The sequence below is a fragment of the Corapipo altera genome, unplaced genomic scaffold (assembly GCF_003945725.1).
Source record: "Corapipo altera isolate COAL_440 unplaced genomic scaffold, ASM394572v1 23, whole genome shotgun sequence".
Lineage (NCBI taxonomy): Eukaryota > Metazoa > Chordata > Aves > Passeriformes > Pipridae > Corapipo > Corapipo altera.
This window is the reverse complement of record NW_020884878.1, coordinates 1,495,016-1,521,229: the sequence shown is the minus strand read 5'-3', so window position 1 is coordinate 1,521,229 and position 26,214 is coordinate 1,495,016. Positions and strand designations below refer to the sequence as shown.

The following is a 26,214-nucleotide window of genomic DNA, read 5'->3' as shown; positions in this document are numbered from 1 at the left end:
TCCCAAGTCCTCACAATGTGCAAGTCCTCAGCATCAGCTGTTCTGCTACACTGCCTGCCAATGCAGAAGTGGCCTTCAGGTGTAATTTTCCCAGCTGGTTGATGGTATTTATACATGTGGATGTCTAAAGTGTCAAACCCTTTCTTACTCAGCAAACATTGAAATACATTGAATACTTAACCCTAAGTCTCTACTTAAATGGATGAGTTGGGGTTTAGAACTAGACTTCTTGGATGTGTTTAAGATTTAGAGCTGGCTATTTAAAGTTTAAAAGTCTCAGTGAGGGTTTTGATGGGTTTTTCAGAAGGAGTGTTGCCACTTAAATTGAATTAAAAACATTTAAACATTCTTTATAATGTGGTCCTTGGGCCCTGGAAGCTGGCTCCTGTACCACACTGTAGAGCCATGAAGATGTAGGAACCTGGATGTCAGAGGGTTTTTGGAAGAGTGGGACTCCTTAAATCACTTGGGAACAGACACCTGAAATATTCAATCACCTGAACATTAGTTAAGTGCTCATTATATTCGGAAGCCTTTGAAAAATCCATTACTTGTATCTTCAGCAACAAGGGGGCCTTTACAATCATGTTCTTATGCTTTGTGACACTTCACAGGGCGATCTATAAATACCTTAAAAACCTGGGGCTACTGTTAAGGATACTCAAGTACCTGAGATACTTCTAAAACTTTCACCCTTATTAGTTTTCACAGCTGGGGGCTTATGTGAGAATAATTGGAAGTGTAAGGCGGTTTGGAAAGAAATCATTTATGTGCTGAAGAACACTGCCTAAGCTCTACCTTACAACAAATTTGTCCTGCTGTTTTTCAGGTAAAGGTGATGTGTTTGGTGATATCTTCTGGAAGGAAACCAGCCTGGCCCACGCATGTGCCAACGTTCGGGCTCTGACATACTGCGACCTGCATATTATCAAACGAGAAGCCTTGCTTAAAGTGTTGGACTTCTATACCGCTTTTGCAAACTCCTTCTCGAGGAATCTCACGCTCACCTGCAATTTGAGGAAGCGGGTAAGGCAACAGCTCTTGTTTTCTCCCTCTCTCTCACCGTCTGCACGCTCCTGCAGACTGTTTGCAGTGTTTAACAGCCCCCAATTCACTCTTGATGTTTTAAGGTCATTGCAGATTGACTGGCCTTTCAATAACTCCTGTCACTGCTTGTAATGATGGCTCAATAAAAGTTACCCGTAGATTTGCAGTTCTGAAGAGCAGCCCTAGCAGGATGATACATGAATTACATTTCTTTGCCTTTTCTTTGTAGTTATTGGTTTTCATTTTGTTGCTGTTTTTTTTTTTTCCCCCATTGCATAAATTTGTAAAGTTATATTTTATGGAATCATAGAATCCAGATTCTGGATTCCTTAAGGGGAGGAATTAGTCTTTCGTCTGCTAAGATACAGTTCAGAGGACAGTCTGATGGATCTGTATGGCATAGGCCAGCTAAGAGAAATTTATTGATGTTAAATAAATAAAACACACTCATCAAAAGTGCTGTATTAATATCTTCTTCTTGCAGTCACATAGTCCAGAATTTTAATTTGGCAGTGATTTTACATTCACAGCTCACTTCTTAAACCCTCCTGCTTGTTTCATAATCAATCAACAATGCTCACTATCCATTAGTTCTTTCAAAGAACACTCCATCTAAAAATTAATTATCTATAAGGACAAATCTTGCAAACAGGTTAAGGGATTCTTTAATTCACATTGTGGCTGCAAAATTTCATCTTTATGATTTTTTTATGATTGATGAGGGTTATATAAATTTCATTTGCATAGAGAAATCTCATAACAATGATTAATAGATTACTGAGCATTAACTGTGATCCTCTAGCTGCTGAAGCACATTTTTCTGCAGCTGTACCTTTGGCATCTCACCTGACAACGTACCAAGGCTACCTCAGTTTTTCACAAGACAGTTTCAGCCTCTGCAGTAACAGGAGTTCAACACAACTAGATTTTTACTTTTTGAAGTCTAGTTTCTCTCTACCCACTGGAGCATTGTGCAAATGCTGCTTTCAGAGGAGGTTTAGTTTCTAGTGCATTCCTTGTGCTCATTAATATCCCAAATATGGCACAAAGTACCCATGGCAAAAAGCAGATGGAATGGGATTACAGTCCCCCTCTGTCTGTGCTGGAGCCCAAAAGAGCTGAGTTATAATCAGGTTTGGTTCCAGCTTGTCAGCTTCCCTCTGACTTTAAGGTTGTTAACTCCACTTCAGACCTGAAGGAGGGTTTTGGGGCTTGAAAGCTGGCTCGGGGTTTCTAGCTTATCACTTCTCTGTTGATAAGAAGTGCTCTCAAGACTGGACTTTAGCAACCCCCCCTTGCTATCTCACGTGCCACCAACTACAGCCCTGCCATGACAATTCTGCTCAGGCATTGCTGATGGTGATTTCATGGGACAAGATAATGCCACATACATTGTACCAAAGTGTATTCTTTCGTTCTTAAAACCGTGAACCTGTCACTTCAGTTCGCTTCCTGAGCAAAACACGGACATGTCTTTTCCTGACAGGACAGTGTGCTGGAATTCAACTCTGTAGTCCATGGATGCCTATGGGGAATAGCCCTCTGGTTGAGTCTTCATGGATTTTCTTCTCTCTCACACACATTTTTTAAGGAAAATTGGTTTCCCTGGAGGGCCCTGGCGTACGGAGTCACCCAGGTGGAAAAATTCAAAGAACCCAAGTTCTCAGTACAGATACCTGCTCCCTAGCTCAGTGTTAGGTACGTGGACTTTGCCATGGGGGCAGTGACTCACAGTAAGTAGGAAGAACATTCCTAAGGAAATATTAGATTTTGCAGAAGGAAAGGAAGTGTTGGCTGGGAACACGTGTGGGCATTACGTGAGAGTGAATGAAGAGTCAAAGAAAGGTTGTGTCGATGGGGTACATGCAGAGTGGAATTAATTTAATTAAAAGTTGTGTGATAATGTCCAAGGTAGTCACCAATCACCTTCTTAGCCCATGGAATGGTCGTTCTAGGAGGTAATCATCTGGCCCTTCTTCAGTGCCCATTCTGGGATGGGAAAAACATCCCCTTTTGATTTTGAGAATGTCCATGGTCACTAACTTTTAAATAATTAGGGACATCAAATGAACTCCACCTGTCTCCTGCCGTTTTAGTCAATAACTACTTTTTGGAAGAGTCTTACTTCTAGCATTGCAGTAAGATGTGCTGAGCCAGAGCCTGCTTTGCAGAAATTCTGTGTTTTGTTCCTAGGCACAAAGCAGATCATGCTACGTTCAGCACCAGAGACACAACCTAAGTCCTGTTACATAAAGTTATTCAGGGGATTGTTTCAAACCTCCTATCTGCTGAAAGTATACATGATTCCCTGTTGGGCATAGAAGCATTTTGACGGTGAGCTCATCTCTGAGGAAAAGCAGTGCCGTGCAGGACAGTTCCATCAGGCGAGCAGAAAGCAGTTGTTCAGGCAGCGAGGCTGGGCTTGACAGCTGCACTGTACTGCAGCAGTTTGTGCTGGCGTCACACAATCTAAATGGAAAGAAAATAATTGTCTCCTTTAATTGATTTCAATAGAAATATATACTTAGCACTTTTTCTACATAGTCATTGCTCATAAGGTTTGACATCTAATTATAACATAAATGCGCTCCTTTGTGGTTCTGTGCGGAAGAAAGTGGCTGTTCTCACTGTCAGAAATGTATAGGCAGAAGTCTTCTTTCATCAGGTCTGCTCTTTGAAACACACATACATGGATTTGAGTGCACACACACGTGTTTGTGCTGCCCTGTCCCTCAGCCAGCACTTTGATGTAGTCCACAGACTGCAAAACATTTAGACATTCAAAAGGCTAATAAATTAATAATAGTACTGAGCACAGAAGGTTATTTCCACACGACAGGGAAGCAAAAGTCTTGTTGAAGTGGGAAAATAATGTTTTCTCGCTCCCAAGTAACATTTAGAGCCTGGCATGTTGAATGACCTCCTTAAGGCATCTGCTCAGCTAAAGTATTGCAGCATATAATGTTCCATGCTCTGAAATCTTTACGGCACATCTAACATCACTAATGCACACTCCAAGGCAGAACCAGGACTTTGAACTTCTTCTTTTTTTCTTTTTTTCCTCACCCCAAACAAGGAAAATAATTATTCTGGAAAGATATCCTTTAAAATCACAATGAGATCACATAGCTGCCTCTGAGTACTGAAAGTTATAAAACAGTGTTTGGGATGAGTCTTCAAAGAGTTAATTGCTGCCTTCTGATGCTGGGAGAGAATATTAATAATGTCTAATTCATTAAGTGCCTTTCAAGATTTCACACAGCTGGAGAGGGGCCTCTGAAAGCTTGAGCCATGGAGCTTGGCCTGAGGAGGAGAATCAAGACTGATCTGTGGGAGTCTCTGTGGCATCCCAACCTTAAGGGGAAGGAGCACCCAAGATTCATAGGTGCTTGTGGTCGAAAGGAACGACAAAGGTCAGAGGGTCTGCAAAAGCGTGCTAAGTTTCCATTGTCATGGAAATTGGTATAAGTTAGTCCCTGATCTCCTTATATAAGCACATGGCAGTGGGTTTTGGATAAAGGGATGGGGTGAAAGGGAAGAGAGAGAGAATAATTAAGGAGGGAGCAAAAGAAAGATACAAAGTAAGGCAGGAAAGAAGGAAGGAAGAGCACCAGTCTTGGCTCCAGCATTGATCCAACTGGGCCACAAGGTGCACATGTGCCCAGGCTTCTTGGGGGTACCTGTGAATAGATAGGTTTTCCCCACCTGGAAATAAGTTTCCCATTTTCTATGCAAATTAGTTATCATGTGCAGTCCATTCTTCCAGACCTTTCTGGAAATGGGTTGCAGGGCTTTGAGGGCCTTGGAGGGTCTTGATCCCCTGCTGCAGTCCATGCCTGCTTTTCAACCTCATTCCTGCACTGGCACTGGACTGTGTCGTGCTGATCTCCAGGGGTCAGAGCAAGGATGTTTGTCCTGGAAAAGTGCTGCCCTACCTTCATATGCCCCCCTGCTCCATCCACATCCTGTTCTTTTTGAGAGTGTGTCATTACCAGTAATCTTTGGTTGGCTCCACAGCTATCCAAAACTTGGTGTTTAAGACATACACATTAGCTCCCTTATCTTCTAGGCTTCTACAGGCTCAAGCCCATATAAATAAATAAATATACATTTTATTGATTGCCAAAATTCAGGAAGGAAGTCCTATGGCAAGCTCCCAAATGTGCTCCCACAGAAAACAAATGTTCAGCTGAAATATTTTTAAGTTTGTTTTTTTTTCCCCTTTTCTCATCATTGCTTCTGTTTGCACCAGTTTATGTACCACCTCCACTGAACTGCAAGCCCAACATAGCCCATGCAAGTGCAGGGAAAAATCCAACTGAAATTTTGTCCCTCCTGAAATCACAGCTAAAATTCTCCCGTGCTTCAGCACATCAAAGATTTCCCACACAACTTTTAAGGCGCACAGTCACATCTTGCTGTTTTCTACCAAAGGCAAAATGAACTGTGTTAAAGGAATGAGTCAGGAGCAGCCTGGGAAGAGGACAATTGTTCGTATCTGACCTCTGGTGCATTTGCTCGTGGAAGGTGTGCTGGAGAGTGAGCCAAGGAGATGTGAGGAGAAATGAGCGCCTTTAAGGCAGTGAAATCCCATTCAGGCTCAGCTTTTTTTCCCTGTGATGCTCTTAAAGCCAGGGACAACACTGAGAGCAACTAATGTTATCTAATTCCTCTAGCACACTGAATCTATGAGGCTTTTTAGCAGGTTAGGCCACCAGACTGTGTTGACACGCATGTCCTATTTTCCTTTTTATTTCAGATTAGAATAGTTTCTTTTTAAATAGCCTTCCTGTTCTTGCTTGAGATTTTAATGCATTGCGTCTGGTTTCTTGACTGAAGCACTCGTCATTTCTTGTCACGTAGTTTTTAGAAAAGCTTTATTTTAACTTGAATTCTGCATTCACATCTAAAAGTGAAGGTTGTACCGAGGTCCATTCAAGATCCCCGTTTTCATTTTTAAGACCCTACCAATGATGTGCTTTATTAGTGAGTGTCCTGATGGAGAAGCAATGCGAGAGACAAAAAGCATCGCTCGGTGTATCAGCCCTTGCCCCTGAAGGTCTCATGTCTTCTGATGAACCTGAGGACTTTCACAGGTTTTGAGCTCTGAATGAAGCCATTCACAATTACACAGCTTGGTTCAGAGCTGTTTGCACTTCAGCTGGTGCTCACACTCAGTCCCGATCAGTCATGGGAAGGGATCAGAGCATTGTCCTTGGGCAACTCTGGCAAACAGAAAACTGGGGGGTAACTGGAGCAGGATGTGCTGAGCACCTCCTCTGCCCCGTGGTCCATCTCACTGGCAGATCCATCATCCATTTTCACCTTTTTTCAGTCTGTTATTGGGAACTTTCTCCGTGTGGGACAGTGATGATGACAAAGCCTATCTGGGAAAAACAAGTATTTCCAACATTATTAATGAAGAGAAACAGGGGAGAAAATCATATTGTTTAGGGAGCTGCTGTGACTAATAATGTAGATCAGCTGGTGGGGGCTTCAGTGGAGTCCCAGTCTCCTGTCCTGTGACAGGGCATGTGGCAACCCCCAGGCTGGCACTCGATCCTCATCCTTCTCTCACTCCTGGTACTTTCCTTATGCAGCTTTTTCCTCTGCTAGTTTAAGGGTCCATGGGAGTGCAGGATCAAGCCTCTGGATAGATCCCTTGGCAGATTCAACAGACCAATTTCTGTCATGGCTTACGTGGTAGCAAGTTTTTGGCATGACTCAGAGTTTGTTTGTAACTCAGTGACTTCCTTAAACCTATTGAAAATTAAATTGATCAGCTCCTTGACGACAACGTGTATGGCGTGTTTCCTTTCCCTGTTGGTGTCTTGTTAGGGACTCAGAGCATCTGCAGGCTAATACATCCTGCTGCTTGCTGGCCCTAGGCAAGGCAAGGGGACACAGAGGGCAGTGCCCAGCCAGGCACAGTGACACCCTCTTCACTTCTCCAGGGTCACAGCCCATAGCTGTGCTGCCTGTGACATTGTGTTTGGGTGTCTACGGCTCTTGCTTTGTTACTGCAGTATCAGGCAACTCTCCTGTGCATGGCAAAAGACACCTTTCTCAGCTCTTACTTTTACTCCTCGCTCTCTTTTCCTGTAACTCCAACAAAAGTAATGCACCTTATTCCTCTTTTTCCTCATTATCTTTTTGTTAAGCAATAACGTCAGCTCAGTTTGGGTATATTTAACAGTATGGTAAATAGGGGTGTTTGCCTCCTCCTGCTCTCTATGTAGAGCTCACAGACCAGCCTTGCTCTTAATTTCATCAAATTCCTTTCTCTGTCTCCATGTGAGAAAGGAAAGATTGCTTTACCTTGTCTCAGGATGCTCCTGCCCTTTTCTCTCCCTCTCTGGTCTTTAGTTTTTGCTTCTTTTATGTTGTCACAAAATATTTAGTCCTATAGTCATAGTTTACCTTTAGTGATTGTTTAGTGTGATTACGGAGCAAATAAGTTATACCCTCAACAGTCAATTTGGTTTTATTTTTTTTGACATCTTAGCAGATGCTGCAGCCACCATTATGCTTGAAAAAGCTTTCATTTTGGACAATATTTTGTGATTTTTATTGTTTAGCTTTACTGCATTCACATCTATCTCCAGGTATGTTAATATTCAATTGCAATATTTCCTGAAGGACTGTTTCACTGATTTATATATAATACCACCTCTGATGATGTCTAGACTTGTATATTGAATGTACATGGGCCAGAAGAGTTCAAGCCTTCAAATGATCAGTGTGACCATGTCCAAATTGCTGATTTAGTGGTCCTGGGCTGGAAATTTTTTGAGAAACTGCTAAGAGATCTGGGCCAAACCCATATGAAGAATATATCAGTACAGATAATGGAGAAATTCCTTGTGTGTTTGTATCTGTGTGGTTACAAACAGCTCAGCACAGTCCATGCTCCACCTTCTGCCACTGGGAGACCCATGGATCCTCCTGAGTGAGGATTACAGGTCTGAGGCTAGAGTTTTTTCTGCAGTTCTTCCCTCACATCTGCTGCTCCCCTGAGCAATTCTTTTTGTCTTTGCTCCTCTTCAGAGATTTAAGTTTAAGGCATTCAAAGCAAGGAAGTCAGTCCTTGGAGGACTCTGCATGACTTTGCTAGGTAGAAGAGCAGCATAAGAATTCAGAGGGAAAGCTGCAGCAGGATTAACTTCACCCCTTGGTGCCTCCCTGCCAGACGGCACGGGGCAGCTGTCTGAGCAGAGCAAGTGCTGTGAGGGCTGTCTGTGGGTTTGCTTTCTTGCTTTAGTAGCTGTGAGCCTGACTCTTTTCTGTGTGCCTCACTCCCTTCCCTCTCCTTTTGCCACTTCATCGTCTCCTGTACAATGGTCTCTTCTGGGCACTCTTCAGGTCACGCTGACTGTGGGAAATAAGGGGTACAGGAGCAATTGCACAACTGAATCCACTCTCTGGAGGCACAGAGGCAGCACAGTGGGGTTTCTTCTCCTTTGACAAGCACAGTGTGCTTCCTTGGTTGTGACCCTGCTCCTGGATAAGTGCAGAAGTTGCTGATAAACCCGAAATCTCTTGAATGCCTCCAGAGAAGGGCAGCAAAGCTGATGAAGGGGCTGGAAAGAGTTTCCTGTGAGGAGCAGCTGAGGACTTTGGGCTTGTCTAGTTTGGAGAAAAGGAGTCTGAGGGGTGACCTCATTGCTCTCTACAGCTGCCTGAGGAGGGGAAGTGGAGAGAGAGGCGCTGACCTCTTCTCCCTGGGATCCAGTGACAAGGTGTGTGAGAATGGTTCAAAGCTGCTCCAGGAAAGGTTTACACTGGAAATTAGGAAGCATTTCTTTACTGAGAGGATGGTCAAACACTGGAACAGATTTCTTGGAGAGATGGTCGATGTCCCCACCCTGTCAGTGTTTAAGAGGCATTTGGATATTGCCCTAAACAACATGCTATAACTTTTGGTCAGCCCCAAAGTAGTGAGGTAGTTGAATTAGATGATGGTTGTAGATCTCTTTCTCCTGTCCTGTCCTGTCCTCAAGGACTTAGGTATCTTACTGAATGTTTAAATACTTGCCTAAAAACCAGGGCACTGTATGTCCCAGGGTCTTTGGGTAGTATGTTTTCATGGTGCAGTCTGGATTAACACATTCTGCCTTTAGACTGCAGGCAGATGCAGAGATCAGCCAATGCACTATCATCTTTAATAGTATTTCAGAGCCACATTAATCCCACAGGGTACCAGCAGGCCACTATTCTATTCTGAATATAATCTCTGAGTTAAATACCTTTCTCAGACATCCTGACCGTGCTTCTGTGGGAGCAAGAGACAAATCACCAACTCTGTTAAAAGCAGGGCTGAGCCCAGTTCTGATAATCCTTTGGCATTACAGAGGTAGACTTAATTTTTTCCTGGATGTGTAACTTCCCTGTCTAAATCTAAATCAAAAGGACATTGTATGTTGCTTGTTTGCTGTTTTTTCTTGAGAAATGCAATTTAGCATACTTCTCGTTTGAGGATCTTAGAACAGCATTGTACAGCTGCAGAAAAAAATAATGTGTGCTAATGTGATGCTTTCTGCATGCAGGGACTCAGAGTCTGTTACAAAAGGCACTCTACTGATTCACCCCAATGAAAGGTATGAACACCTCTTCTTCAGGCAGGCAGTGCAATCTGGGTGATTTATTTGTGTGTGGAAGGATCATCAAACAGGAATGTCAGGGATGGGCAGCATCCGTAGAAAAACAAAAATGTGAACTGGCTGTGCTAGAGTGAAGATCCAGATTGATGATGATTTGCTAATGTGCTTATTGTGAATTGATACAATTTTCCTATTTAGAAATCTGTCATAATTAAAAGATTCTCCTTAGCTGACTCAGAAACCCTCTGCAGGCTGTCTGCTAATATGAGTTCAGGGCAGCGTTGATTGCACAGGACATGACTGATGATAAAAAAATAAATCAAAGGTTTACTATTTTTAATCTTGTAAATATTAAAAAATGAACATTTTGTGTTCACCTCCCCTTATCGATTAAAATTGATGCTTTTAATCTGTTCCAGCTGCAAAGGAAGAAGAGGGAATGTGCATGGTGCAATGGGAAGCAATGTTGCCAATTCATTTTTGATTTCCAGTTAAGAAAGTTTTTACCATCAGGCAGGCAGGATTTGCACAGAAAGTGGCGAAAGAGATCTGTTGTGTTATCTCACACCCCTCCAAGCAATTTGCCCAGAGCAATGCCTTTCTTCTTGCTGAGCCCAATTACTGTGTAGTTCTTCAACTTTTTCAATGCGATAACTGCAAAAAAAAAGGGGGAAATATTAAAAAAATGAAATGTTTAATTCCATCATTGCTTCCTGGAACTGAACATCAGACATTTTAGTAACACAGCACAACATGACTTGCAGATATAAAAATGAGTTTCTATTAAACCTTAGTTCTGCAAGACTGGGAATCCCAGTTGCAATGCACCCAAAACTGTGTCTGGGGAAAGAGAACTTCTGCCTGTTCCTTGGGATCATATCAGTGGATTCTCATAGGCTTCACAGGGTGCAGGCAGAGCTTTAGCATTCATCCAAGTGGAAGTTTCCTGGCTCTGCCCAAAATGGGATCCATTTTGACCCACCCACTAATGATCAGTAACAACTTCAGAACAATTCTGCTGTGGAAATAGCACAGATTTTATTTATTCTTCCCTTACCCTCTCTGAGCAGGTTTTTGCCTTGACTTGCACAGAAAGGCTCCTCAAATAAATAAATGAATAGCTTCTCATATGCTAACTCTCTGCATAAGGCCTTTCTTTTCTGTGCAAGTATAAATCCTTTAATCTATTATTTTTCAGTACACATTTCACAGATGCAATAATATCCAAATGTGCTGGTTCAGCATGTGATAATCATTACAGCCCTGCAAATCCTAGATTTCCTTACTTTGAGTGGTATTTTGGGTCTGCTTTCTACAGTGCATGTAGGAAAGGATTAAATTGTAAACAAAGTGCAAGAGAAACTGTGTGTGGAAGTTTGCATAAATGCCACTAGTTTTCGTTAAAAATAAAACCAAGCCTGTCACTTCCAACTTAATGACAGCTGATTGACTGTGCCTTTTTTAATTGTCTGCCAGTGGCAGTGGTTAGTGCCTTGTTTTAGGTCCCATGCAAAGAAAGTCTGGAGGAGCAATTTTGAGATCTGATTAAATATATACCAGAAGTGGGCATAGCTGTCAGGAGGGACAGGGAAATTCTGGGAAGCACCTGAAATGAGCTGAGTTCCCTATTATTGCGCTTTTCAGCAACTTGCTGACAGGCAAAAATACTCCATGTGTTTAGGAAGGAGTATATATTATTAATTCATGTTTTTCCACATATTTTTCTTCTCAGTTTTCACAGCCCTTACCCTTAATTTGTGTCCCTTCCTAAAGATAACAGAACCACAATATAGTTTTCAGATGTAAGTTAGTGTTAAAAAAAGGAGCATAGTGTGAGCATTTATAAAAGCCTCTGATTCTCTTAACTCCATTAATTAAACTATCAGTGATCTTTTAAACTTTGGGACCTCCCCTCTGACTTTTAGGTGAATTTCAGGTTTTTTATTAGTACTCCACAAAGGCGTCTCAGCTGCCAAAAAGTTTCTGTATAATGTTTCCTATCTAAGTATTTCCATCAGTCACTGTACCTCCAGAGCAGGGGGACTTAAGCTCTCCGTGCTCTGTGAGTACATATCCCTTTGGAAGCAGCCCATTTTCTTCTGGTTTTTATTATGAACAACACTCCTGTTACCACAGGAACAGCTCTGACTTTTTCTGAGAGCCTAAAACACTTTGCACTCCCTTAAAAATGTGAAAATGGGGACTTAAGCAACCAGCAGATGACAGCAGGAAAGAGCAGCCATTCCAAATCAGGATATTTCTAACTGGTCAGATGAAACGTAGCATTTTTATTGTGATTAACTTTGCTTTTCCAGTCGTGCCCATCGCTTCCCCCTCAGTGCACAGACTTGCAGTTTTCCTTTGCTGTGTCCCTGACCTTATCAGAGCATTCCTGCATCTCAGCAATTAATTTCTGCATCTAACCTCACTGTTTTCAGTCATTCTACCTTGCTTGACTCAACGCCATTGTAGTGAATTTCCATCTCCATCGTGTGTCTAAGGCAAATCCATTTTTAAATGTAACAGCTTTGTTGGTCAGAGCAGTTCAATTATGAATGACCATCCTGCTCCCAGGCTGTATTAGCCCTCCTGCCAAAGAAGGCCACAGTAGAAATGTAAATGGATGAACTGAATCATGCATGTTTTTCATGTGTTATTAATTGTCCCTGTTCCCATTTATTAAAGGACTCAGACAACAACCTCAAGATGTTCTACAAAAGTACATGAATAGTAATTTACAAGCTCAGTGCAGCCATGCATTAATATACCAAACAAATGCCTGACTGAGCTGCATGAACCACCAGCCATAACTTAAAGCATTTTTCAGAAATTTTGAACAAAGCACTGTTTGCCTTGTGGCCCACTGGGGATGTGTCTCAGGAAGAGCTTCCTCTCGGACCAGTCAGGCTCAAATTCATCGCAACATGTCTGATAGCTGCTAATAGGGTAGGTAAGGAATCTGTTGGGACAGAGACTGAATTTGCAAAATCCCCAACAGCCTCCTTTAGCATTGCTAGTCTTCTTGGGGACAGATGCTCTTACTCCATGGATCAGCCCTGCCCCATGAGTGGACCATGAAATTGTAGAATTACAAAATGGTTTGGGTCAGTTTGACTTTAAAGATCATTCCAACACCCCTGCCATGGGCAGGGACATCTTCCAGTAGGCCAGGTTGCTCAAAGCCCCATCTAGTGAGGCCTTGAACACTTCCAGGAATGGGGCGTCCGTAGCTTCTCTGGGCAACTTGTTCCAGTGCCACACCACCCCCACAGGAAAGAATTTCTTCCTTATATCTAATCTAAATCTGCTGTCTTTCATTTTGAAGCCATTCCCCCTTGTGCTGTCACTCCATGCCCCTGGCAGAATTCCCTCTCCCTCTTACACTGAAAGAAACTCCAAGGTCTACCTGGAGCCTTCTGTTCTCCAGGCTGAACAAACCCAACTTTCTCCACCTGTCTTCATAGGTGAGGTGCTCCAGCCCCCTGAGCATCTTCATGGCCCCAGCATCTGACACAGTAGCACATCTGTAGGCATTCCCTGGCAAACCCCACTGAGAAGAGTCAGCCTCCTAGGAGCGCCTGGAAAAGGTCTTCCTGGGAGAAGGGGACTGAAGAGCTGCTGTTGTGTGGAAGGCTTAGGGTTAGCTGGATTTTTCAGGCAGCAGGGAAAAAAATCAAACGAGAGAAAACCAGAGAGATGATTTAGCCAAAGTCTCTGAGTTCAGAAGGACCTCTGGGAGACAGACACAGCATCAAAGATGGAAAGTAACAGAGCCAGAGGTAGAGATCTGTACTTCCGTCTGGTGCCTTTCTGCATCCTTGCAGCAGCATTTATCCTGTACCAGCTGGTGTTTTGTTAATTGTGTGTGCACAGGGAGTGCATTCAAACAGTCTGTAAATAGGGTGCAGCATGGTCACAAATGGGGAGATACAGAATCATCAGTATTATTGATTGCAAAGACCTGGTTTTTATGCAGGTACAGGGTTTTCTTACTAGCCCCAGACAGGAAGAGGGGATTGACTCCAGTTTTACATGAGGACGTCATTTCTGATCACTTTTAAAGCCAGATTTACCAGAGTATACAATACTGAGGATTACAAACTAATTTGCTTTGGTCTGGAGCAATGAGATAAGCTAAGGCTGCAAAAACAGCAGGCTCAGCCCCTAAGGAGCATCCTGTGTCATTGCCTAAATACATGGATAGGAACATAGTGCTGATGAGTTTTACAAAGACCCACATCTAGAAAAGAGGTGATGTCTGTGATACAAATAATAGGAAAGATCATCAAGAAGCACATGATAAAAATGGAAGGAATTTTCTCCAAGAATAGATTGGATGTGTAGGCCCAGTAGAATGATACCCACAACTAGGATATAGTCAGGTTGTTAAAATCCTTCCCAGCAGAGCCTTAGCATATTGCCATGAAAGCCCAGGGATTGATTTAATGCAGTCAGCATGTAAGTGGGAAGGAAATGGCTCTTCACCAGACCATCTGTTTATGCCATTCCTATAACCCCACTAGTGAACTCTTTTGTGCTGTCTCTTCCTCTTGTGGATACCCTTCAGAAATAAGTACAATGCTCTGCAGAGTCATCACTTCCTGAGTTCCTCAGTCACATCTTCTTGAGGTTAGAAAAAAAACATCCAACGGTCCCTTTGGGGAGAGGGAGAGCACTTCATCCCCCCGGGGTGTTTGTCATGTGGGCAGCCCAGTGGTTCTGTCCGCAGGCGGCTCTGGTGCAACTGTCATTAGCAACTTCATTTCTGCTCAAGTGACCTTCAGGGAACAGCACACTGGAGTTTCACGGGGCTGATGCAGTATTTCCATGCTGTTGTAGAAAGCTCACTAGCTGGTGGATAGCTCTCCTGCAGGCTTTTCTGGCTGTGGGTGATTTCCGTTGACTTTCTGCCCCAGAAAGGAAAAGATCTTCACTGGTGTAGGTTCAGGTATAAGGAGACATTAGCAACATCACTGAAATGGGGTCTTTGCTGTCTAAAAATTAGTTTAATTTGATTATGCCATAAATAGAAGGCCCCTGCTCTTCTGACAATTACAGATGCCTCTGAAAAACTGTGATTCCTTCAGTCTCTTGAGCTAAAGCACCCTTAGTGGCAGCTCTACACCAAGCTCCCTTTGGCTAAGGGGAGATGTTTTAGGTGAAAGTAACACATCCTCTTGATGGTATATTTCATTTTGACTGGATACTCTTCAATGTTTGCATGCTTATATCTTGGGTCTTTTTTTCTCCTCGAGGGGCTTCTCCCCATTGAAGCATTGGCTGTGACCATATTAAAGGCAATTACAGTATGTTCCAACAGCCAGCACTCCTTACTCATGCACTGCCAACTGAGAGCTCCCAATTGGGAAAAGCTTAGCTCTTGCTGGGTGAGATGTTTCACTTGAAGAATCCGGGGGATACTCATCAAGGTTATTTCACAGAGTTTTCTCTAGTTAAATGGAGTAGATATTAAAAGTTTAAATAACCTTTTGGTCTTCTTTTCCTGTTAAATTTGGATTTCCCAATGGTTTAACTGACTTACTTCACATCTATTACACAGTGGGCTGACCCTGTCTTTCCAGAGGTGTTAATTTTTTCCAAGTCTTGATTTCAAATTAAAAGAATTGTCGGGTCACCCTACCAGTGGATTTTGTGCTGTTTCTCTGAGTTGAGAAGCAGAGATGTGAATTGCTGAACTGCCCCAACTCTTTCTCCCTCACAGCATCCCTGTGGCATTGTTTGCACGGCATCCCATGGGGAAGGTAGGCACAGGGATATGTTCAGTGGTCATTTGAGCTTGAGTTTCATCCAAAAGATCTGTAGATGGGGACTGAGCACTGGCAGCACTGTCCTGGCTTTGGTCCAGACAGATCCAGTCTTTTCAGCAATAGGCTGTATTTATGAGTCAAGAAGGAAAAGAAATAACTCCAGGGTAATTCTGGCATGGCTACCTGGCTGAACACAGAGCAGTGGTGCAGGGTGAGCTTTGGGCTTGAAAACCGCAGAGGCAGAGCAGTTCTGAATGCAGTCTAATTAGAGAATCACAGAATGGATCAGGTTGGAAGGCATCACAGTGGGTCATCTGGTCCAACATCCCTGCTCGAGCAGCGTCACCCCGGAACACATTGCATGGGATCCTGTCCAGATGGTTCTGGAATATCTCCAGTGAGGGAAACTCCACATCCTCTCTGGACAATATGTTCCAGTGCAGTCACCCATATAGTAAAGAAGTTCTTCCTTGTAATCAGGTGGCACTCCCTGTACATCATTTCTGCCCATTGCCTCTTTTCCTATTGCTTGGCAGCGCTGAGAAGAGCCTGGTCTATCCTCTTGGACCTCTTGGATCCTGCCTTTCTGCAGGGAGACACTGTTGTGCTACAACAGGAGTCCTGGTGCCCTTCGCTGTGGTGTGGCATAGGCAGGCCCTCACTTTCTGCCCCACGAACATTTAAAAAGTCAGGTCCTTGACTAGGATCTAGAAGCAAATAGAGAACAAGCAAATAACTGCCCAGGCCCCAGTCTAAATCTGCTCCACTCAGGAATACTGCCATGTTTTTGAGTTAGCCTAAATCTGGAATCAGTGACTCTCCCCACTAAATTACTGTCTGTTAATAAACCTGGTTCAGGTGAGAAATGTCTGGCAGTGACTGCACAGCATGTTTTACCTCTCTGTTTTGTAACATGGATACAACAAAGTGATGCCTTGGCTCTTTGAGGTACAGAGGCTGCCCATCATCCCTTTCATTTGGGTCTTTTGCTCGTATATTCTGCCCTTTAAAACTATTTCTTTGTTTCTGACTCATCACTTCCAAACAAAACTGGTGGTATTCTACGTTGCGTGACAATGGAAGTGCATTGTTTTAATTGAAGCTCCTGTTATAAAATGTTTTCAATAAATTAACAAAATTGAAAGTGATGAAGTGAACAGAGTAGCTGATAGCACATTCCATATAAACCCAAAGTTTCTGAAAGCCAGGTAGAATGTTCTCAATGTCAGAAGCAAGGCTGATAGCAAGGGGTGTTACCTTTCGTTGGGCCAGTGAATATAGCTGAAAAAAAATCAACAATCTTTCAGTTGCAAAACATTTTTTCAGGTCTGAAGACTTCAGATTAAATTTCAGACACTTTATATTCTGGTACAGTAATATTTAACTTAAAAAAGAAAGCCATAATGAATCCAATTAATTTCAATTTCCACTTAAAGCAGAGAGGAGAGAGTAGTACATTTGGGGAACAATTTGCAATTCTTTTGCTGATGTATTACTTTGTAAATGGAGAGACTCTCTTAGACTTTTATTGAGACTGTTTAGTCTTCAGGCGGAAACACATAAGAGGCAAAAACACTGAGAACAAAATATGAATTCTGCACATCCTCTGTGCAAATGTTCTGTGTGGCTTTGTGCTGGGGATATGCAGGAACACTGTGTCTGTCACAAGCAGGGCTGGCCAGAAGCCAGACCTGAAGATTTTTGTCATTTTTCATTGGAATAAAAGCAAGACCTTTTGAAAATTGTCACTAAAAATACAGAGATTGTGCTACCCCCCCTTTCCACCCCTACCCCTCTTAGAACACAAACCTGAACAGCAGTAAAGTTGTTCTGCTCTGGATTTAATTTCAGCAATTAACTGCAATTACAGCTGAGCCCTTCCAGTTATTTCAAATCCAGAACTCTATGTGCCAGAAAGGACAATAGTGGAAAGAAAGTTAATTATTATATTAATAAATTTCTTTTCTTCTAATAAATATATTTATATGTTTAATCTTTTTGCAGTATGGATTTTCCTACTACAGGGGCTCTGGGCTGGAAACCTTGGTTCCATCCCCCTCGCTCATCCACTAAGCAGCTCAGTGACCCTGGGCAAGCATTGTTTGACCTCTCTGTGCCCTGGTGCTGACATCTGGCACAAGTGGCAGCTACGTAAATCCAACTTCCTCCAATACTGGAAAGGGAGAGTGGTGTATCAGTGCTGCATATTATTATTGATGATTGATTTTCTACTCTGAGTTAAATCAGGCTGAAGAGCAGCCTGTAAAGTCTTTTGGCACTTTTCACCATCCCAGAGAGCACTATTTCTGCAGCCTGCCCCAAGCTCAAACCACCCTGCTGTCATCTGGAGGCTTTGAACTGTCTTTCCCTATCCATGCTCAGAAGCACATCCCTCTTAGGAGATACTGGGCAAAGTGAAGGCTGTTTTTTTGTGGAGTTCCTTTTTTTTAATCATCTATAGTAAAATGCAGAGACAGTAACTCATCTGCAAAGCCTGGATCAATTGACAGTGCTGCTGACTGACATTTCATTAGGCCAGTGCCAACAGCAGATATTGATCCAATGGCTGATACAAGTTTGCAAGGACCCAGCCTGCCTGATCTAGTTGGAAACTGTCCCGTTGGAGGGGCACTGTCTCACAGTGAGCCCAGCACCCTGCAGCGGGGCTAGGAGGCAATGGGAAGCTCGCTTCAGCTCTTGGAGCCCTGGGGTACATGATGCACTGGCAGGATTGGTGGTGGTAACATGGTCTTAGTGCACCATGTGGTGGTAGATGTCACCAGGTATTTACACCAGTGTGGTTGTCTGAAAGTCATGGAATGGTCTTCTTTTAGTGGGTGGAGGCTGTATTTGCTGGGATTCTCCTCCACATCCAGTGAAAGATCTTGTGTCTCTTGAGTTTGGGTTTTTAGCCTTCTGCAGGGCTCCCCTTTCCCAGGGGCTGGAGAGTCTCTGTAGGTACCTCAGCTCCCCTTCTTGCAGGATTTCTGTTCTATACAGAGAAAAGAAACGTCTGCAAGACAGAAGACAAGAAAGTCCAGAAAGAGAAGTCTGTTCATCTCTCTGCCTCAGTGCCAGGCAAAGAAGTAGGAGAAATATCTCCCCTGCCCTTTGCTCTCTGTAATAATTGCATCTGGAAGGAGGAAGAGAGAAAGGGGAAGGAGGCATGAATATGTGATACTCTCCATCTAAAGCTACAGAAGTAGCTTACCTACATCTACAAGTAGTTTACTCACCCACCAAATAACTAACCCAGTTTAGACTTGTTTACATGGGAGAGCTCTTACGGAGTGAAGGAAGGTGTGAGTTTAAATCCCAAAGTGAATAAACATAACCAGTGAGAGAGAACAGAGGTTCCCATGAGATGCTACTCAGTAATACTGCAACAGCCATCCCCAAGTTGCTCTCTGCTCAATTTCCCCATGTTTAACCACCTCTGTGTTACATACAGAAAACAAATTAGACTCTTAGTCAACACATTTTTTCACCTCCCCAGTCCAATTTAGTCTTTTTATTGAGTTTAGTGTAGGCTTTAGGGTCCTGAGAAGGAATTAGGGGGCTGGGTTTTATTGCTCCCAGTTGTGACAGGAGCCCCACAGAAAGTACTGTATCTTTGGATCATAGTCACAGTTCACTCTCTTCTGAGGCCACACTCCACTCTGAAAGGGACTGACTCTAAACAAGACCGAGCAGCAACAGACCCTGTTGAAAACCACCATAAATTCCTAAATAAAATAGTCTTTATAGTTTATTGATTTAAGTAATTTTGTGTGTGGAAGGTGCATTTTTCTCACTTGGATAGTATTGGAGAAATAATTCTGAATCTGGCTGTTCTGCAACATGCTAAAGCATCTGCTGTTTGGTTAAAGCAAAGAAAACAGAAAATAGCGAGGGAAAAAAGTGATAGGTTCCAATTCCAGAGTCTCATTTAAAAACCATGTCAAAGCTCCCCACTTCCAAAGGTGCATAGTGCCCTTCTTCAGCATCCCTTTCCAAGCAAAAAAAGAGAGTCCAGCAGACATCAGATACAACAGCTAATGCTGCGGCCACAGAAGATCCGTGTGTTGTTTTCCCCTGGGTTACAAAGAGAAGGGGCCATCTCTAAGCACCAAATGTATGGGCAGGAGTTGCTTGGGTCTGGGTGACTGGAAGAGCTCGTGATTCAGGAGACTGAGCTGCTCTCAGATAATGCTCTTATGGTTGATATAAATCTGTACGATTGTGCAAAGAGAGGAAGAGACTTCGGCATTTCTTTTGGAAATCTCACTCCTTAGCTCAGCACATACTTTGTTAAATGTGTAATCACACCATTTGAAGAATTCATGTCCATCACTCAAACTGAGTGATCTGACTGATCCTTCCTTGCAAAGTAGATGTCAGTGATACCCTTAATCAAGGCCTGATGTCCCAGGGGATGAGGGCAGGACTTCCTGTAGCATTGTACATCCCTTGTGGACTGCACTAAATATCTTAGGGCGGCAGTGCCTTGGGCCCTTGTTCTTGAATTGAAACCCTGAGAACACCTATGTGTATTTTTTTAATGAACTATCTCAGTCTTGGCAACAGGCCAGAACAGAGATCTCTCTCTTCTATCAGCCATGGATCCTCGTCTCTCGGTTGTGAATAATTGGCAATGATACAGGGATTTCCAATTAATTGGAGAAATGAGAGCAGTGTTATTATCCTCTCTTACACTGGGAGAGATGGAGACACAAAGAGATGGTGTGATTTGTATAGGACTTCCCACTTGGCCAAAGGTCAAGCCAGCAGGATAATCCATCCCCTTGAATCCCAGCCTGGTGCTCTGTGTGTTTGGCCATGATACTCCAGGGATGTGACAAATGAGACTTGGATCTCTGCCTGCTTCTGCTCTTTTTCTTCTTTAATCTGGGCATGTTTTACATGAAAACACTATGATTTCAGATCTGTACCAAGTACGAAGTGGATGGGTCGAACTCTGAACTGCTTTCTCCTTAGTATTCATGGCTGTTCTCGGATGCAGATCAGCCTAATTGGCTGCCAGCGTGCACAGATGTCTCTCTGCAAGAGTACTCAGGTGCTGTGTGAATTGATTGCAAACATGAAATGGTACCAGATTGAAATTTGACCTAGAGTAACCAATTTCTAAACCACAGGGCGAGGTGATGGAATTTCTGGGCTCTGGAAGTCAGTTATTGGCTGTTGTTGGGTTCTTCTGAAGGGTCTCTCTCTCTTTACTCATCCTGATTTTCCTTTGGATGAGCAACCTGGGGGACAAAGATCTTTATGAAGCAATGATGAAAGGACTAACCCCTTCCTTGCACATAAAATATCGTTCAATTTCCCTTAAAAGGGCTTTTTCAACATCATGGAAATAATTCTCATTTCCTTGAAGCAACACGACTTTGTTACTTGAATTGGCAATCTTCACATCTTTTACAAGTTGCTTAGGAAGAATCTGTGTGAAAACAGCTTCTCCAAAGCAAAATTAAATGTGCTTGGTACCAAGCTTTTGCTTTAGCATGCTACCGTGTCTGTGAAGTCAGGATCAATGGAAATTTGCAGAAAGGCTATTATTTACTGTTTCTTTTCAAGCAGCCAGCAGACTAACCTACAGAAATCTTCTTTTCCTCCAAAATCCAGCATGAAAGACTGTTTAGTGAAACATCCCTATCCTGGAGATTAACTAATTGCTCAGCAGTCAGTCATTTTCAGTGCACAGCCAAGGACAGCGATTCCTTTCTCACACACAGATGGAGCAACGGTTTAACACAAAACAGTTCCTGGGACAGGAGGATTAGGGAGAATTTACTGGAGAGCAATTAAAAGAGTTGTTAGAACAGTTTGTTTTAGAGGCTGAATTTCACATCAAAGCAAAGCTATCTGAGGAGCATACAGAGCAGAAGAACAATAAAGCCATCATTTGAGGCCATCTACGCTGAATCCTTGGAGTGCAGATTAATGAAGTGAGCTAAGCATATATGGAGATTTACAGAACTAAATTAGGTGAAGCAGCCTAAATGCTGAGGTTGGAAATAGGTGCCCTGGCTTCAGTCTCTGTTGGCTCTCACTTTTCGTGACTCCAGCTCCCTTCCATTTCTACCAGGTTTCTTTTTGCTGTCATACTCTGTAGAGGGTTTCTGATCACGCTTCTCAGCTGCAGAGACTCCTGCCAGTGCAGGACACCACGGTGAGAGACTGCTCTCATGCATGAGCCATACTGAAAAGCTGTTAATAGAAGTTTGGTCACAGCCAGTGCTTCTTGCTGGCCCTTTGCTGGTGTTTTCTGATCTTGCTGGCTTGTTCTTCCCATCCTAGCTGTCTGCTCCTACCTCCTTTCCCTGCCCTGACCTGGGAGGAGGCATTACTCCAAACTGTCCCTTGGAGTTAAGAGCTGGAATTGCATCTTGTGTGGAATGCTGCCATTGCCCTCTCTGTTTTGGAAGGGCAGTAAACCTGCAAAATGGGTTTTCAGGGCAGGGAACCAATCCAGACACAAGGAGTTCATGCACAATGCATGGCAGTATCTTCTTGCATCCATCCCAAAGGAAGGTTTGCATTAACAGTGGTTGTTCAGGTCTCTTGCTCTGTGTGAGTCTCACAGGCTGGACTTTCAGACGTAGGACAAATACAGATGGACTATGGATATTCCACCAGGCTGAACTGCAAACCCCAGGTCCCAAGGGCTCCAGTTCCTTCCTAGCTGCAAACAGAAAGGCTTGTGTAGTGTCATTTCCTGTTCATTCATTTCTGTCTACTCTTTCATAGTTTAACGTTTCTAAATCACATTTTAATTCATGTAAATAAAAAGGAAGTTTTGTTAACATCGTGGAAGTTTTAGAAAAAAAAAAATCTGAGAAATAAGATTTAAAAACATTTTTACATCAAGTATTAATAGTGATTCATGTTCTGTGGGACCTGCCTAGATTTTAAAAACACTTTGGGTTTGCATCAAGCCTGTTTACCAAGGGTTACTCATGAGAAATTGGGCTTGACTGGCCTAGTTTTCAGAATATCAAAAAAGGGGGTCCCAGATATGCTCTGTTTTGACAACTGAAGGCTCCTAGAGGGGACTTGTCCTCAAGGACTGAAGCATCCTAGACTCACCTAGTGTTGGGAGTGATCTGAGCAGCATCTGTCCTGGATGAGATTTGCAATGCAAAAGAGTGGTTGAACAGGAACAGACACAGACATCTCAGATGATCTGGAAGGTTTTCCTGGGAAGTGTGGTGAGAACAAGGGGAGGGGGTGGCTTTCACTTCACTGCTGGTGGTTCATTTGATTGTTTTGTGCAGGCAAAATATCTGTTTTTTTTTCACAACCTTCCACTGGGAGCCACCATTCTGGCATGGTCTCCCAGGCAGTCGTGGCTTGTCTTCCCTCTGCAACTTTTAAAATAATAATGTTTGTCTGGAAGGACTGGCTGGTCTCTGAGGCTGCATCCCAGCCGGGAATTGGCAATACCCCAGCATACTGGGGGGAGGGGGGGGGCCCAAAAATAGCATCAGATGAAGGGTATATCACACACATACATATACAGAGAAAAACTTTGCAGAGGCTTTTTACACAGTCTGCACCAAACCCTGACATTTGCAGTGCCAGAGGTAGGGATTTGAATCCTTCATACTCACCATCCGTGGAGGATGTCTGCACACAGGTGACAGGCACAGAGCTCCCTGTGTAGACACAGGAGACAAACGGGCATCTCAGGGTACAGCTTGTCTGACCTGGTTTAACATCTAGCTGCAGGTGAAATGACTCACAACTTCCAAGTGCTTTTTTTATTCTCCCTCCACTGTGCAGGGCTCCTGGAGAGTGAGTTCAGATGCAGACACAGGCTTTGTAGGTGAGCCCTGTTGTGAGTGTCTGTGCTCTGGAAATTGGGTGTATTTTGTGGTTTGTTCTCAGGAGCAGGAAAATAGCACACTTGTCTGAGCACCACACGTGTTGGGGTATCGTGTGTCTAAATCCTGGGTCTGACGCAAACCCACTTCCCACATGAGCATGACAAAAATATAAATTACTTTTCTGCGATGCACTCCCAAGATGTGAAAATTAATAGTATTTTTTGCAAATGTCTTTACAAAAATTTATGTTGTGTAGCCTCGTAGCATTATTTCTGAAGAAAATGAGATATATGTGATTGCAGTATTGGATATTGGTTATACCATTCAAAACTTTAAAATCCATTTGCCAGCTTCAGCTAAGCTTGTGTGAAGGACTTGTCTTGAATCATTTCAGGCCAAGGAGGCAACAGAAGGCAACTCTCCTATTTCCGAAAGAAAAAGCCTATATAAAAGAGTGCCCAAACCAACACATCTTATGAGGACACTGACCTTTTTTTATGGGAATTAAACATTCCTGGAGGAGTTGGACCAGTCCAAATACTTCTGGTGGGATCTGAAAGCTGATGAAGCAGCTGCTTGGTGGGTCTCAGCCAACTCCAAGCAAACCAGGAGCTGCCAGCTCTGCAGTGTGGTCCAAGGAAGGGTACATTTCCCTAAGATGCTTCCTCCATCACTAGACCTGGCCTGGAAAGTTCCAACTTGCTTTGTCTGCTTGTCCCACTTGCTCCATCTGCAGTGTTTTCCAGTACAGCTGTGGATCTGTGCTGTCAGATGGGTCACTGGCATTCTCCAGGTTACAAAGAGCCCTGTATTTCTTCAAATTTGTTAACCTGGTTCAGACTTGATCTTGGTTCCAACCTTAATGATTCTGTGATTCTATTTCATCATCTCAGATGCCTTCTCAGATGTTTCTGTATTAACTAGGAACAAAAATACAGGGATCTGGACAAACACATTGGGTTGTGAGTAACCAGATGCCAGGGAGATGAGGCTTCTATAAGACATTAATATAGACAAGATAGTTATCTCTGGAACAAACTTTTCAGAGGTGACCAGCATCAACATCAGCCTGGCCTGTGCTTTAATGAATGTGACCTGTGGGTCACTGAATGGATGTAGCTGTGAGGCCTGAAGTGCTGTGTTTCCTTTCTATTACAGTTTTTGACACTGCAGAAATTATCTGAGTCAAACCCATTCTCCCAGGACAGGGTCCCCCCTTGCTGCAGGACTCCAGCATCCCTTGCCCATCAGCCAGATTTGTAGGATGCCACAGCTTGGGCACTCAGAGTATATTAGTCACTGTGGAAATCTTTGTATTGATGGGTTCGTGTGGCTTTTCCTCTCTCTCAGTCCATGCACACCTGCTGCCTCCATCACCATGACAACTGTGTGCCCTTTTGCTACATCACTCTCTGTTTATCTGGATTTCGTGTTGAGGAGCAGGCACATATTGAATGCCACTAACAACAGCATGGGATGTTCAGGGACAGGAAAGGATGCTCTCTGGTCAAATACTTCCTACTTTTTAGAAACTTACTGTAATTCTTCAAGACTTTTACCAGTTCTTTAATCCATTCATGTACCTTCATTGGAGTCACTTATTAAGGGATCTTTGTGTATGGAGCAAGGTCAAGGAGGAATGATTTTTGCCATGCTGGTACAAAAAAAGACAGCAGACAAGGGATGAATTTCAAAGTATCTGGAAAGGCCACAGCTTTACTGATTAATTCAGCGGTAGATGGGAGAACCTGTGGGTGTCTCAGCCTTGAGCTGACTCCCTGACTTGTCGTTGCTGCTGTCCTCATCTGCACTTGGTTTTGGGTCCAGTTATACAAGCTGACACCTCACAGAGCCAGCAGTAACATATCCATTGCCAGTACCTGTGGTAAGGTCTGACTTTGCTAAGGATTGAGTTCACAGTAACGACGAGTTACCTCTTGGTGTGGAGGGAAGGGAAAGGAGGTTGGGGTTCAACTCAAATGGAGAATCTCAAGTTGCTGTTGTCTCCTCTGTGCCTGACTCATAGATAACCCAAATATTTCAGTCCCCATGGCTGGCTATCAGTTAACTGCTGCTTTCTCTTTGCAAGGTCAATAATTAATGTCACCTCTGTTGTCCCTCCTTCCCAAAATAAATACATTAAAAGCAGGAAAAACCATCCCATGGGACAGGATTTGTGTTACATGGAACAGTCTTTCACAGTCCCATCCATAAAGAATGAAGTCCTACACTTAATCTCTGTCACATTAATGGATTTAGAACTTGGTGCGAGACAGGAGTGCGGCTCTTTACTCCCTGAGGTGTGCTATACACACAGTTAATTCAGTTTCTTCTGATTAATTGTTTGAAGTTTGTGTCTATTCCTGGGACATACATTTGGACAGGCCTATGTGTAACCTCTCTGAAAAGGGTCAGAGACAAATTTAAGGTTTCAAAATAAGCCTCTCCCAATTTGCTAAGGAATGTCAGATTGCATGAGGTATTTTTCTGTTCTAATTTATGAAGAAAAATATCTGGTAATAGTTATTGGACATTAATAGAATTGTCTCCATGTAAACATTTGTAAATGTAAACACATTTTAACTATTCTGGCTTAGTTTAAACATTTGTGGAAGTGGATAAAATCCAACCACATGAAAAAACTCCTAATATGGAAGAAATTGGTAATGAAAAATAACTATTGCTCTTTTAGTGCTAGAATTCACATCTCCTTTTTTTTCTTTCCTCAGTTCTTTGTCTGTATAAGAAAATCTTTCTTTTATTTGTACATATTATACTGATATCAAGTACTCCTGACCAAAACTAGATCCTTGCTGTGCTAGGTGTACAGCTTCCTTGGTTGTGGATGGATGTCCTGAAGAGGGGAAGGTCTCCATGGGATGAAATGATTTCCTCACGATGGCAGAGTAGTTCAGTGGGTGAGTGAGGACCAAGACCCCAGTCTCCATCCAAAGGGCCATCATCTCACAGTGT

The 26,214-nt window shown here is 43.1% G+C and overlaps 1 protein-coding gene across 1 annotated transcript in view; it reads left to right on the top strand.

The window, feature by feature from the left end:
- The window catches only part of KCNH5 (potassium voltage-gated channel subfamily H member 5), a 155,835-nt gene that overhangs the window by 112,578 nt on the left and 17,043 nt on the right, over nucleotides 1-26,214 (top strand). The window contains exon 10 of the mRNA XM_027637916.1: nucleotides 830-1,026. Coding sequence (XP_027493717.1) covers nucleotides 830-1,026 — 197 coding nt within the window. The remainder of the gene's footprint in view (nucleotides 1-829; nucleotides 1,027-26,214) is intronic.